Raw genomic sequence first — 14166 nt, forward strand, 5'->3', positions numbered from 1 at the left:
CCAACCCCCTGCTCCCAGCAGGACCAACACCAACTAAATCATCTAAATTACACCGACAAATCCCATTAATTAGCTATTTGCATGCGCAGTCCGGTCATTGTGTGCCCAAAGTAGGCATCTAATTGCAAGCCTAACTTTTTTTAAAAAATCTGTTCCTAAAAGTGAAGTGATGCACTGCAGAAAGATTAGCTTTCTTACTGTGAAATCGGTCATGCTTAAACTGGGACTGAGATACTACAGCAAGGAGCATGATTCTAAATGCATGATTCACTTGAGATGTAGATATGAGCTTGCAAGATCACCAGTATCTAGCCAACCTATCATGCATTATGATAATCATATTTTCCCTTAAAATGCACCTTGGAAGAGTGAAGAGAGATGTAACTTCCCATAGGGACTTATAGGCACATTGCAGGTCTGCAGTCTGCCAGGGTTCCTAAATTCATACCTGAGCAGGAGGGCTGACACGACATTGGGAAGTGGAGTGGAAGAGCACAGACAGTAAAAAGAAGTAGGAGACGGTCGGGCTGTCTGTCTCTGAGGCTTGGTCTACGCTACAGAGTTAGGTTGACATAAGGCAGTTTACGTCGACCTAATTATGTCAGTGTACACACTACAGCCTTGCTCCCTCCCATGTAAGTGCCCCCACTACACCGACATGACATTACTCCACCTCCACGAGAGGTGTAGGGCTTGTGTTGGTGTAGTTCGCGCGAGGCAGTGTCCGTGTAGACTCTGCAGTTACCTACATCGGCTGTTGGCTGTCTTCTCAATTTCACAGCTCCGTGCTGGAGCGGGGAGTATCATGAACTAGCCATGGTAGTGAACGAGTAGCCAGGCTACCCAGGCTGCAAGTAGCGCACAGAGGGAGCAGCATCTTTCAACTATTCAGCTTCAAACAGGGATTTGAAAAATTCTTTGGTTGACATCATGTACCAGAAATTTGGAAGAAATTCAGCCAAATGACTTTTCAAAGCCAAGTTCCTGCACAGCCTTAAACTGCTGCTTCTCCCTCCATAGCAAAAGTGACACTCATTAGAGGATTTTAATTAACACCTATTTGTAAATCCTTTACGGAGCATATAAATTATCAGCGTATTGCCATTGTTTTTGCCTAATATGGTGAAACTTCTAACGTCCGGGTCCAGCACTACAGGACAGCCTCCCTTTAGCTAAGGCTGAGGCTCAAGTGCTTTCCTAGGTTATCTCTACACGTTAAATGCTGCAGCTGTGACACTGTTGCACTTCAGCGTAGACAATCCCCACAGTGATGGGGGGGGGGTTAATCCACCTCCCTGAGAAGTGGCAGAATTATTCTGTCAACACAGCATTGTCTGCCCAGAGGGTTAGGCTGGCATAGCTCTGTCTCTTGGGGGGTATGGATTTTTCACCCCTCTGAGAGATGTAGCTATGCTGATGTACGTTTTCATTGCAGATTAGCCCCTAACGAAATATCTTGCATGTACTGTTAGCAAATGACCCCCTTGTTATTTACATATTGGATATAAACTAAAAAGAAACTGCTCTCTGAGGGCCAGATCTTGCTCGCACAGACCTCACTGCAAGTTTTGACACTGCCATCAGCAGGACCAGGACTTGGTCCAGTTTCAAGGCTAAGATAAAGACGGCAGCTTGCACAAGCAACAGCGCTTGTGCCGGCACACAGCAGACACCTGCACACACAAATGTAAGTGTGTACAAGCAAAGGTGAGAGCACAAGCATTTTTTGCATGTAGACTTCCATTTTCATGCCTTCAGTGTTTGTTCTACACTTTCCAGCTAGAAACATTCCAGTTAAAGGGACACTGTTGAGATAAAAAGAAAAGGAGGACTTGTGGCACCTTAGAGACTAACGAATTTAATTTGAGCATAAGCTTCCGTAAGCTGCAGCTCACTTCATCGGATGCACGAAAGCTTGTGCTCAAATAAATTGGTTAGTCTCTAAGGTGCCATAAATACTCCTTTTCTTTTTGGGAATACAGACTAACACGGCTGCTACTCTGAAACCTCTAGAGATAAAGATAATCTATTTTAAAAGATTTACCTACCTGCATCACTTACACTTGCCTAATTAAAACAGAATGGGTCGTAAACATCTCATTGTTTGTTGGATTTCTGCCTTGCACTCAGATGGGAGCATGAAACAGTACATTTCACTGTGGCTTCTTTGCATAATCTAACACGAGGGATTCAGGAGGACTTTCTCAGGTGACTGTTTAGTCTTGTGGTTAATGCATAGGAACAGGCTCTGCCATAGATTTTCTGCAGGAACTAGGGCAAACCATGACACCCCCTTTTCTCTATATGCAAAAGGATTACACTTCCCTATTTCACCAGGAGATTATGAGGATGAATTTGTTTGTATTTGCAAAGAGCTTGGAGACCTTTATGTGAAAGGTGCTATAAAAATGCAAAGTACAGTATTCTAACTCAGTATTCTTGGGTGTAGGTTCACAATACTACAGAGGTCTTTGGTTGTTTTTTTTTTTTTTTGGAGGGGGGGGCGGTGCTGGTGTAATACTTTTTGTGTATGTGGCCTAAAGTAAACTGATTGCCTTCTAATATGTTAATTCAATTCCCCTCCCCACAAATCAGACCTCCTCAAAATTTTTCACGTGAAATTTTAAAATATAGACAAACATACCCAATACTCGAATTTGCATAACTGCTCCATGTAAACCAAAGAACATCCAGAGGGGCTGGGAACAGTCCACACAGACCTGCATGCCGGCGCTGGTACCATTATGGCTCAAATGCAGTTCGCCTTCCGAATTCACCATAAACCCCAAGATGTCTCCACTCTGGAGGGGCACCAAGATTCTACAGACTGCCCAGAATTCCTTCCTGTCAACCAGTGATTCTGGGTTATAAGGAAGGTCACTGGGCCTCAGAGTGCTAGGGTCACAAGAGGTCACTCCGTATGACAATGTGCCGGAACGGGAGGCATTTGATTTGTTAATTTTGACAAAAATGGTTTCATTGATTCTAAGTGGTCTGCTGGTGAAAACCAAAGTCCTCTCTTCCCGGGCATGTTCCAGCCGGGCCACAGTTTGGTCATCCAGGATTTTGATATGGGCTCCCCTGAGCTGGTGGAAGCGGAGGTCACTTTCGAGCTGGGATGGGAAGAGATGGGAATGCTGAGAATTGAGGGAGTTCTGAGGGATGGGACACATGGTGGCCAGCACATGGAAGTTCTCTTCCTGGAGGTTGAGGTCGCAGAGGCTCACGGAGAGCCGGGTATCCTCTGTCTCCCTGCGCAGCGAGGGCCGGCGAATTGCAGTGAAAGATCTCGGACGCAGGCAGTCGGGAGGAATAATTTCACTGTCTGTGAAACCAAACGAGAGAGAGAGAAGGATCACTCAAGAAATAATAAAAATATCCAGGATTTTAGGACTCACTGGTGGTTTGATTGAAAAGCAGAGGGCTTCTGCCTTCAATAAATTTTCCTTAAAAATTAAAAAAAGAACAGAAGAGCATAAGATAAAATAGTTGTGCAAGTGTATGCTAGTTCTGTGCTTTCCCCCTAGCACCGGGCACCATAATCACGGCATAACCCAATGCCGACAGACTCAAACGATAGAAAAACCTGACCGAGAGGAACTCCTTGGGGAGGGGAAGCAGAGATACATCATTAATTTATTGATCGATAGTGATAAAGGTTCTGAGCTTTTATGCCTTGTCGATGTCTATAGTCACCTCTCACCAGGGCCTTGAAATGAGTAACTAAGTAGATATTTGGATTTTAAATCAAAATGCTAGTCTTGTAAATTTCAGTCCTATTTGTTATTCGTTACCTCTTGAAATTTAATTAATATTTTTAGCGATAATTAATCGCCAGCCTACCCGTGTTTGCAGAAAGACAGCACAGAAGCGGATAATATCACAGCTCAGGAATTTTCTATAAATACAGCACAATCGCTCATTATCTCCAGAACAAATAATTAAAAATCAAACTGGCAGATAAATAACAAAGACAGAAGACACATACGCATTCAAATGCAACAGAGAAAAAATAATTACACATTATCCTTTCTGTTACATCTCACTTGATGCTTCAAAAGCTGATCATCAATTTAGTTCCTCTGCTAAACAATGTAACCAGCTGGTTTTAATACCTAAATTACTTCCGTTTGGTACAATCTGAGCCATGTTGCTACCTGTCAATGGTAAGGAGCAATAAATGGAGGAAAAATGTTGAACCAACATAGTTTACAAACCTAAGCCTTGATCCTGCCACCCATGCTTAACTTTATGAACTATGAGTAACTCTTTTGATTTCAGGAACTATTCAGTGCGTGTAAAGTTAAGCATGTGTCTAAATCTGTGCAGGATTGAGGCCTTATTATACCAGTTGTGGGCCATACCTAGGAACCTTTCTCCACTTCAGTGGAAGCTTTGCCTGAGTAGGGACTGAAAAGCAGATTGCGGCTATAAGCCAAGGTCCAAATTATGTGGGCTCAGGAAACTCCATTCTGCAAGAAAAGCCGCTGAAGGATTTTTTGTTGACTCAGCCAGAATTCCTCCATGGGCTCTGCAGAAGCACACACAGAGAGCAGCTCCACCACCACTTGAAAGGGTGCAGCATGAACCCCTCTATTGCCCGTGCATAGCCATGGCCCTCTCATCACAACCCCTTCGAGAAGGCTATCATCACAAGCAGCATTAGCTTGGAATAGCGCCTGTGCTCTTCAGTCCAACAGGAACGGCTCACTGTGCAGGGGAGCAGGTGGGAGGCAAAGAAAGACTCCATGTACCCATCCTCCAACGCTGCACACTCACACATGGCTTCTGTCCCCAAGCAAGGGCCTCAAGATTTGGCCCCAAAATAGCCCAGCATTGACATGCAAGGATGAAACAGAGCAACTGCAAAGCAGAATGTAACAACCCCAGATTCTAATTTAGGACAAGAAGCAAACCTGGTACTAGGTGAAGTCAGAGGAAGAACGTAAGTGAGGAGACATTTGATTAGTCAGCATCTCAGAGCTAAAACTCTCTTAAGAACATAAGAATGGCCACATTGGTCAGATCAAAGGTCCATCTAGCCCAGTATCCTGTCTTCTGACAGTGGACAGTGCCAGGTTCCCCAGAGGGAATGAACAGAACAGGTAATCGTCAAGTGATCCATCCTGTCACCCATTCCCAGCTTCTGGCAAACAGAGGCTAGGGACACCATCCCTGCCCATTGTGGCTAATAGCCATTGATGGACCTATCCTCCATGAATTTATCTAGTTCTTTTTTGAACCCTGTTATAGTCTTGGCCTTCACAACATCCTCTGGCAAAGAGTTCCACAGATTGACTCTGTTTGCTAAACTTCTCCCTCAGATTAATTATTTTACAACAGCACATGACCAGAGCCTTGAGTCCTCTGGAAGACGGCACCCCTGTTAGGATGGCACTCCCTAGCACCTCTCCAGAATACTGGTTCAGTACTGACTCACCAAGGAGAAATGCCATCTCTATTGAATCACTGAGAGCACATCTTGCAACATAGGGGTTCTCACTAGTGGTCTCTTATACCATTTCAACCCCGCTTATTTTGGGACATCTGACAAGATCACCCCCACAGGTCGCTGGGGTGCAGTGTAACCTCTTTGGTTTGCTTAAACTGAATTGCTCTAGTCTCCTCTTTAAATAATCTGCTATTTCCAGATAATGTTGGAATATTCAAAATTAAAAACAGACTGTTTGTATCACGTGATTGATTCTCCTCGTCTTAGGAACAACTCCGAGCCCTAGCAGTTAATGCAGAAAAAGGAGCAGAACAGGAACTGGTGTTACCCTGGATAATTTAGATAGCAATTGCACTAATGCTTTCTATTATATTGGCTAGTGTTTATGTCATCACTGTCCCTGCTGGATAGAATCAGACTTCTGTCCCTCTTCCAGGCTGGAAACCCACAAAGGAAGAAAAAATGAATACTGGCAGCTGACGCAGATTCTTCTGTGTAGGTGAACTGGTAGAGACCTTTGTGCATAGAAACAGAAGGTCCTTTAAATTTCATTCCCCTTAACCACACATGGGCAGCCTAGCTGACAACTGTCATGTAGCTTACAGTCAAGGTTTCAAAAAGCTTATTTTCCACAAGGATGCTTCACATTTCCCTTCAGCTGCTGGGCAAAAAAATTGAATGGAGGTTTAGGGAGAAAGACTGTTTTGTGGCTGAGACACTGGACAAAGCGAGCAGACCTACATTCTATTCTGAACTGTTACTAACTTAACTTGGTTTTGGACAAGCAATTCAACCTCGCAGTGGCTCGGTTTCCCCATATAATATGGCCCATCCATACAATGGCAATAACATTTCTCAACCACACCGGGTGGCTTGTGAGGCTTAATTCATGAATGTTGTACAAAAGGTTTATAGGAGAGCAAAGACTGTTTATTAGTTTCAAATGTATTGTGTGTGTGTCTATGCACGTGTAGTGTGTGTGTGTCAGAATAAAATTGCACAATTAGTCCACACAGTGAAATTCTGGAATGTGAGGTTGGGACACAGCTAGTTTTCACCTCAGTACATTGCCCCAATCAGCATGAAATTTCTCATTTCTGACGATGTCTTACTCTCACCCCAAATATCAGAGGGGTAGCCATGTTAGTCTGTATCCACAAAAACAATGAGGAGTCCAGTGGCACCTTAAAGACCAACAGATTTATTTGGGCAAAAGCTTTCATGGGTAAAGAACCCACTTCTTCAGATTCCCAAGGGATCCCAAAGAGTTTAGCCAACTGTGCAACATTATTTAGGAATCCTTGGGTTTTACCACGTTATTGATGTCACTGGAAGTTTTGCCTGAGCAAGGATTGAGGTGACAAAATGAGCAAGGAATTCAGGGTTTGACCCCCTACACTGAATTATGATGATGGAGACAAGTGATTTCTCAGTTATGTATCTAACAGATAGCAACAACAGTGATATAGTAGGAAGTGACCATAGTGTTCTACATGGAAAGGATTTTCCACTATGCGCTTTTTTTTTGTGGGAGAGAATCTGGGGCACTCTAGGTATGGTTGTTTTTTAAATTTCTGGGCCATACAAATCCCTTTTTCTCTTTTCTAGAGGATAAGGGTAAATTATCTGAGTGATAAGGGAGCGGGGGATATGGGCGAGAAGAAGATTGCTTTCACTTCTCTGCTGCAAGTTTTTCCCCTTTAGGGGTTTCAGAGACTAAGCCTCACACAAAACACCAACTATTTAGCATGTCATACCCTCCCTAGGCAGTGGGCTTCAAAGGATTCCTGCTTCCAGTTCAGATGGTTTGGAAGAAAAATCCCCAGGGTTCTGGGTAGCCCCTAGCGTAATTTAATAAAGTTTCAAACCAAGGAGTTGGCTGGGGGAAGTGGAGGGGTTATCAGAATCCTCATTCCAGGCTCTGCACCGCCTACATCTCTGCTTTGCTTTCTGTCTGCACCTCCTCCTCCTCCTCCGTGCTCTGCCAGCTATTCATTTTTTCATGCCGTCTGCTGCGACCTGAAAGAGGCTCCCTGATCAAACAAGACCCCCCAATGACACTCCTCCATCAAGTCCCCCCTAAGATTGCTCTTCTTTGAGCCAGCCTTTCACCACTACTCATCCCTTCATCTACCACCAAACACCCCTCTTCAAAGGGATGGTACCTCAGCTACCTCTGCATGCTGACTGCTGGCAAATGTTGACTTCTTAAGGACACCTCCTGTATATGCATATACAGATGTGTGCACATACAACCATGGAGAGAATTATAATCTACAGCACTAATAACCCTACAACTACAAGACCCAAAAGGCACATATTACTGTCAGCATTTATAACATAGTGACTTTGTTATATCCATTCACCCTCCCCATTGTTGATACTTTGTCTATTGCCTACCAAAGAGCTTGATCCTCCAAGGTGTGGGGCACCTGCAACTCCCACTGACTTCCTGCAGCACCCAGGATCCAACCCACAACTCACAGCATCAAGTGCTTCACCTGCAAGCTTTTGGGCACAGGGACTTTCTCCTTCTGTCTTGTCTGCAAAGCACTGTGCACACGTATGGTGCTAGAAATAATACATGATCCCAGTAAATGACCTGCCAATGTATATTACATGATGGGTATATACTGCAAGAATGATCTAAAGAGGGTCTAATACGAACAAAGGAAATTCAAGTATTAGGACTGGAAAAAAAGGGTCTCTAAGACATTGGGAATCAGACTCATGCATGGCCTCTGATAGAAGAATACATTGAATCATAAAATGAAACTGCTTAATAGGAAACAGGAGTGTAGAGATTGCAAGGGAACAAGGAGAAATGTAATTGTATCTGGACACGACTCATCTTTTTCTGTTAATTAAGTAAAAGGGATCAGCTCTGAACTCAGTTGAATCAGTGTAATCCACTGAAGGAAACAGAAGTAAAAAGGGGGGGGGGTGTCAAAAATTCCCTCTAGCATTTCTCTTCATTCTTTCTGCTTTCCCTCCTTCCACCAACTCCATTTCTTCTCCTCTTCCACCCCTCTCCCCCATGTTCATTTGGTAATTTTGTCTTACTAATATTTTCACTGAACATTATATCTCCTTGTGGAGTTTTTGCAACTAAAACCCTGAGAACTGCAGCACCCCCAAATTGCTCACTGATGTCAACAAGAATTGCAGGTCCTAAGTCTAACGTCTATTGACTGAAATGTCATATGCCCTTTCAAAATCAGCCTCCACAAACGGGGTTTTACCATTCTACTTGTGCCATTATGTGGGGACTCCACTCACAGTCAAGAAAACGGACCAGGGCTCCTTCTGAAACTCTCAGGGAGGAGCCCTCCGGGAAGATGGGCATGATTCCAACACTTATGATGGGTCACTCCCTCCTCCAAGGTCTTTAACAGGAGTTGTGCGGCTAAAAGGCCGTTTGGCACCGCTTTGAAAATTTAGGGGAAGTGTCTGAAATATAAAGCAGATGAAGCTGTAAAGCAACATGGCCGTTAGAGATGAGCTGAAGTGATCTGGCAAAAAGCAACCCATCTTTTGGATGAGAAGTAAAACTGTGTAACAGGGCACTTGCAGTCAATCAAGATCCAACATCCCACATAAGAGTAGGATGGTAAGCCCAGCTTTCTCACTAAAAATCCCAACTCATACCTCTGTCTTTGCCAAACTCTCCTTGCAGTTGTTCAGTGGTATTCTTCGCTTCCCGTCCTAAATTAGTTGTGCAGTGCACAGTATTAGACAGTTTCCCCTTTTCAGCCCAGCAATGGCTGCATTTCAGTGGCAGGTGGAATGATTGCTGTGCACAGTATAGAATTCACTTTGTAAAGTACTTTGAGGGGACTGAGGATGGAAGATGCTGTATATATGCAAATTCATTATATCTAGAGCTTGGTAAAATTTTTCAGATGAAATTTTTATTTTGTCAAAAGATGCATATTTGGGTTGACCGAAACATTTTGCAGATTCGTGTTCAATTTGTCAAATTGTTTCAGCTAAAAAAATAAAATAAAATAAAATCAAAAATTTTCCTTTTAATGTTTTCTAAATGAAGTGTTTTGATTTTATTTTCAATTATTTTTATTTTGAATTTTACTTTGTTTTTAAAGGTAAATACCTTAAAAAAAATAAATGTTTTTGTTTGACCCGAAACAAAAATTTTTCTGTTTTTTTCATTTGCCCATTGTATCCCCAAAGTCAGGATCTAGGTTCAGATTTTCCCAGAGTTATAGGACATTTGGTTCAGGCCCATCTCTAGTTTTGTGATATGTTTCTTAGAACTTGGGAAAGCCAAGAAAATGGAAAAACAAACTCATCCTTATTGAAAATAAACCAAAGTAGAAAATTCAAGAGGCAAACAAAAGAGAAATGAAAGGAAGGGGAGACAGAGACATTGCTTGTAGTAGTTAAGAGACAAAGTCAACCTCATAAAGAATGGTAGGAGTGCTTTTACTTTTTGGCAATGTACCAAAATAGACACATTTTCTAAAAAAATAAACTTATTTGCTGTCAGAAAACTTGTATTCTCCATGTGAGGTCTGAGGAGCAGACAACTGCCTTTCTGCGCTATCATCATGACCCTGTGGAAACCTAGAGTCACAGAATGTACATGATCAGACTGTGACACTTTGCCTAGTTTTGTTTTATTTTTTCTGTTACCTTTAAATCTTGAAGTTATAAGACCTGGGGGCACTCCACTGTGTTTACTTCTCATAAACACTCAGGCGCCGGAATGCATCTTCTCAGTTCATACAAAGAAGCCACTTTGGGAGCCTTATTGTAGATGTGGGAGGCAATTGGATAAAATCCCACACAGGAATGACTCATACTTAAAACTTTCTCTGCCATACACAGAGAAACTCAACTCATCTCAATACATTTCCCCCTAAGAACAGGCCGAAAAGTCAAGCTATCTGACTAATTTCTGACCCACCATCCCTTCCTACTGCACCACACAAAAGAGACACGAAACCCAAAGTCTTTAGTTAAATAAAGATTTAGTTATTGTCATATTGTTTATGACTTTTAAAATAAAGTCTTACTATGGCATTTTAAATAAAGCATGCCCTTTCTATCTTCCCTACAGGAATACACAACATATTACAGTCAGTGGAGAAATTCCTTCCCGATGTAGCTCCATCAGCTTTAAATGTAAGATCATCTTCCTTGTCTTCAAGAGCAGGTACAATTTAGCTCCTGCCTAAATAGTATCAGAGCTTGGGAGCCCACTCACATCGTAAAATACAATCCCTGCCCCAAAGAGCCTACCACCTAAATAGAAAGGACTGATAGAGCTGGAAGAAAGGAAGCATGACCATTATGGACTCGGACATGCCAACTCTCATGAACTGATCGCGAGAGTCGCGATTTCTAAGCCTCACTCAGAAATCGTGTCAGCAGCCCTGGGCGCGGCCGGGGCTCCCGCTGTCAGCAACCCTGGGGTGGCAGGGCCATGTTCCACCTGAGGACAGACAGCGGGCTGGGCTCCTACAGTCAGCACCAGGCGCTGGCCGGGCTCTCACTGTCAGCCTGGGAAGTGGGAGAGGGGACCCCCTGCAGCCCCACCCAGGCCTGGGAAGGATAAAGAACCCTAAGGAGCAGAGGTGAGGCTGGGGGGCGTAGTGGGGTTGAAGTGAGGGGGATGGGGGCTGATGGAGTGGGAGGCTGTACTGATGGTGAGTTCTAAGCAGATGGGATAAGCACTGAGAGGGTGAACTGAGGGCGGTGGGGGTCGACGGGGTGGGCAATGAACTGATGGGGTGGTGATGATCGGGGCTGGGGGACTGAATGGAGGGGGCTGAATTGAGGGGGTTTGGGTGGGGCTTGAACTGAAGGGGGCACAGACACCGGCTTCCTCCAGGCCCCAGGGGTGCTCAACCCCCCCTTCTGCCCCAGGCCCTGCCCCACCTGACCCTTTCCCCCAAACCCCCACTCCTGCCCCGCCTCTTCCTGCCCAGTTCCACCCCCTCCCCCCCCCGTGCCTTCTGCACACGCGGAACAGCTGATCACGGTGGGCAGGAGGCACAGGAAGGGAGGGGAAGGAGCTGATCAGTGGGGCTGCCAGCGGATGGGAGACGCTGGGGGCGATGGGGGAGCTGGCGGCTGGAGGTGCTAAGCCTCCACTGATATTTTTCAATGGTTGCTTAGAATAAAAAAACTGCAAACTAACATCACTAACACAGCACATGCCTCACTTCACCAATCAGCACCACTCCCCTACCCCTGTCTACATGTTGCCTCTTTAGAATGCAAGCTTTTCAAGGCGGGAGCCCTTTCTCATTTTGATCTGCATGCCAGCTCGCACACTTGTGGCGATATATAAATGAATAGCAGGAATAATTAACGATGACATCAGCCCGATGAGTCACACAGCAGGTTAAGACTGTCACAAACAGAATATTCTGTGGGTTCTGATTTGGAGAGATATGGTTTCCGGGCACCCATTGTCACCTTGCAGTGTGTCATGTTCTGCCCTTTAGGGGGCTCCAAAGGCCAAAAGCCTGAGCAATTCTTCATTCATGCACTTCGTACTCGTAAATCGTGGTGATACCAAGTTGACATCATTGTGTATGTAACCCCTTGCGGTTTAGAGAGCATGGCCCCTTTAAATCTTTTTCCTAGTGGGGAGGGGGAGCAGTGAGAGAAAGGAGGGAAACTTGGGGGTGTGGTTCTGGAGCCCGGGGGGGAGAGAAGGGCTGCAGCAGGGAGGCCCTGGACAAAGTGAAGGAGAGAGAACCTGAGTGAAGCCTGGGAAGGACAGGGCGGCCGATCGGGGAAACCCCAGGACAGGAGGCAGCAGGAGCACTGTGCCACGGGGGAATCGCCCGAGAAGGACAGGCCGGAGCTGGACCCAGTATCACTGCTGCCCAGAGTTGCATGGGGCTGTCAGTACTGGGGCTTGTGCCTCTGCATTGGGAATAAGGAGGGAGGCTGTAGCTAGTTAAGTGGGGAGGTTGTCTCTCTCTGGCTTTGCAGAGAGCGGCAGAATAGGGTTTGTTGGGGAAAGTTCACTGGCGCCGAAGACAACCAGGAGCACCCAAGACTCAGCACTGGACTGGAACTTTGCTCAGGACTCCTGAACTCTGTGTGCAGACACATTGCTCAGTCTCTGCCCTTTCAGACTGTTCTACCACTGGGCCTGTGGGGCCTTGGTTTGGATGCAACCCTGTTCTACTGCTCCCCCTACATTTCCCCTTGTTGTTTTTCTCCTCTCATCCCTCTGTAAATAAATATCTCCCTTTGTTATATCCATCCACTTTTTCAGTGGGGGGTTTGGAACGGGTGCCCCTGGGGTGGAAGGAATTTTTCCTGCTGCATTCCTGCGCGCGCCTTCTCTTGGCTAGAGCTGCCTGCAGAGCAGACTCCATCTTGGCCACGAGGACACTAAAGGTACATGTACTTAGTGGAGGGTAAACACATTTGCAAAGTGCTTTTATGGGGTTCATGCACAAGTTACTAGTTACATTTGGATTTTATATCCTATTCATTCAATCTGGAAGCCAAAGTAACTCACGGGAGGCTGTTTCATGCTATGAGGAGCTGTTACAGACACACCATTGGCTGGCCCTGAATTAGCAGACAAGACATAGGATCTGGAAGCTTCAAACATACAGTAGAACCTCAGAGTTACAAACACCTCGGAAACGCTATGGTTGTTCTTTCAAAAGTTTACAACTGAACACTGACTTTATACAGCTTTGAAACTTTACTATGCAGAAGAAAAATGCCGTTTTTAACCACCTTAATTTAAATGAAACAAGCACAGAAGCAGTTTCCTTACCATAGCACATCTTTTTTTCTTTTATTAAACTTTCCCTTTATTTCTTTAGTAGTTTATGCTTAACGCAGTACTGTACTGTATTTGCCTCTTTTTTTTTTTTTTGGTCTCTGCTGCTGCCTGATTGCGTACTTCCGGTTCCAGATGAGGCCTGTGGTCAGGGGTGAAAGTAAGATAGATTACTTACCGGTACGGGAGCCCCCAGAAGGGGCATGCTTCAGGTCAGCCTCCCCCAGCCAGCCCTTCCACGCTGCCTGGCCCACACCGCCTGGAGCTCCGGTGGTGATTTAAAGGGCCTGGGGCTTCACGGTAGCAGCAGCAGGGAGCCCCAGGCCCTTTTAAATCACCGGGCCCGAGGGCAGCTGCCCCTTTTGCAGCCCCCGCCCCCCGTCGGCAGCCCTGAAGGGAAGGGGGGGCACGGTGGCAAAAGGGGCAGTAAGGGCAGCGCTTTAACATCGGCTGCGTACGGGCCGGTACCATCGGCCACTTCTTACCGGTACGCTGTACCGACTCACTTTCACCTCTGTCTGTGGCTGACCGGTCAGTTTGTAACTCTGGTATTCGTAACTCTGAGGTTCTACAGTAGTTCAAAGAAGGCTGGGAGTTCTGTAAGATGTCCGCTCTGTCGCCAATTACACGTATTTCATGACAGAGCGTCGTATTCGTCAAGCAAACAACAGATGTGTGAATCGAATGACTGAATTAGTTCCCCTTCTGACCAACGAGGTCCAAATTAGCATTTTAGAGAGACTCACTGTGTCTGTCCAATACTGTCTCAAGTATCAAAGAGAACTTCTCCTGTGATTGAGCAGTCAGAAGTGAAAGTTCAAGCCAAGGGTTGGAGAAAGAGCACAAAGTTAGAGGAGAAGCAGTTTCACTGCAGGTGATATGTCTGGACTGTCAAAGAATCATTTATATTGTGACAAATCCACACAAGATATTA

At 45.2% G+C, this 14166-nt stretch overlaps 1 protein-coding gene across 2 annotated transcripts in view; it reads right to left on the minus strand.

The window, feature by feature from the left end:
* The window catches only part of NEURL1 (neuralized E3 ubiquitin protein ligase 1), a 274470-nt gene that overhangs the window by 23264 nt on the left and 237040 nt on the right, over positions 1–14166 (minus strand). For both annotated transcript variants that reach the window (XM_084635475.1, XM_084635476.1), the window contains exon 4: positions 2645–3325. In XM_084635475.1, coding sequence (XP_084491601.1) covers positions 2645–3325 — 681 coding nt within the window. The remainder of the gene's footprint in view (positions 1–2644; positions 3326–14166) is intronic.

The sequence above is a fragment of the Lepidochelys olivacea genome, assembly GCF_965140295.1.
Source record: "Lepidochelys olivacea isolate rLepOli2 genome assembly, chromosome: 7".
Taxonomy (NCBI): domain Eukaryota; kingdom Metazoa; phylum Chordata; order Testudines; family Cheloniidae; genus Lepidochelys; species Lepidochelys olivacea.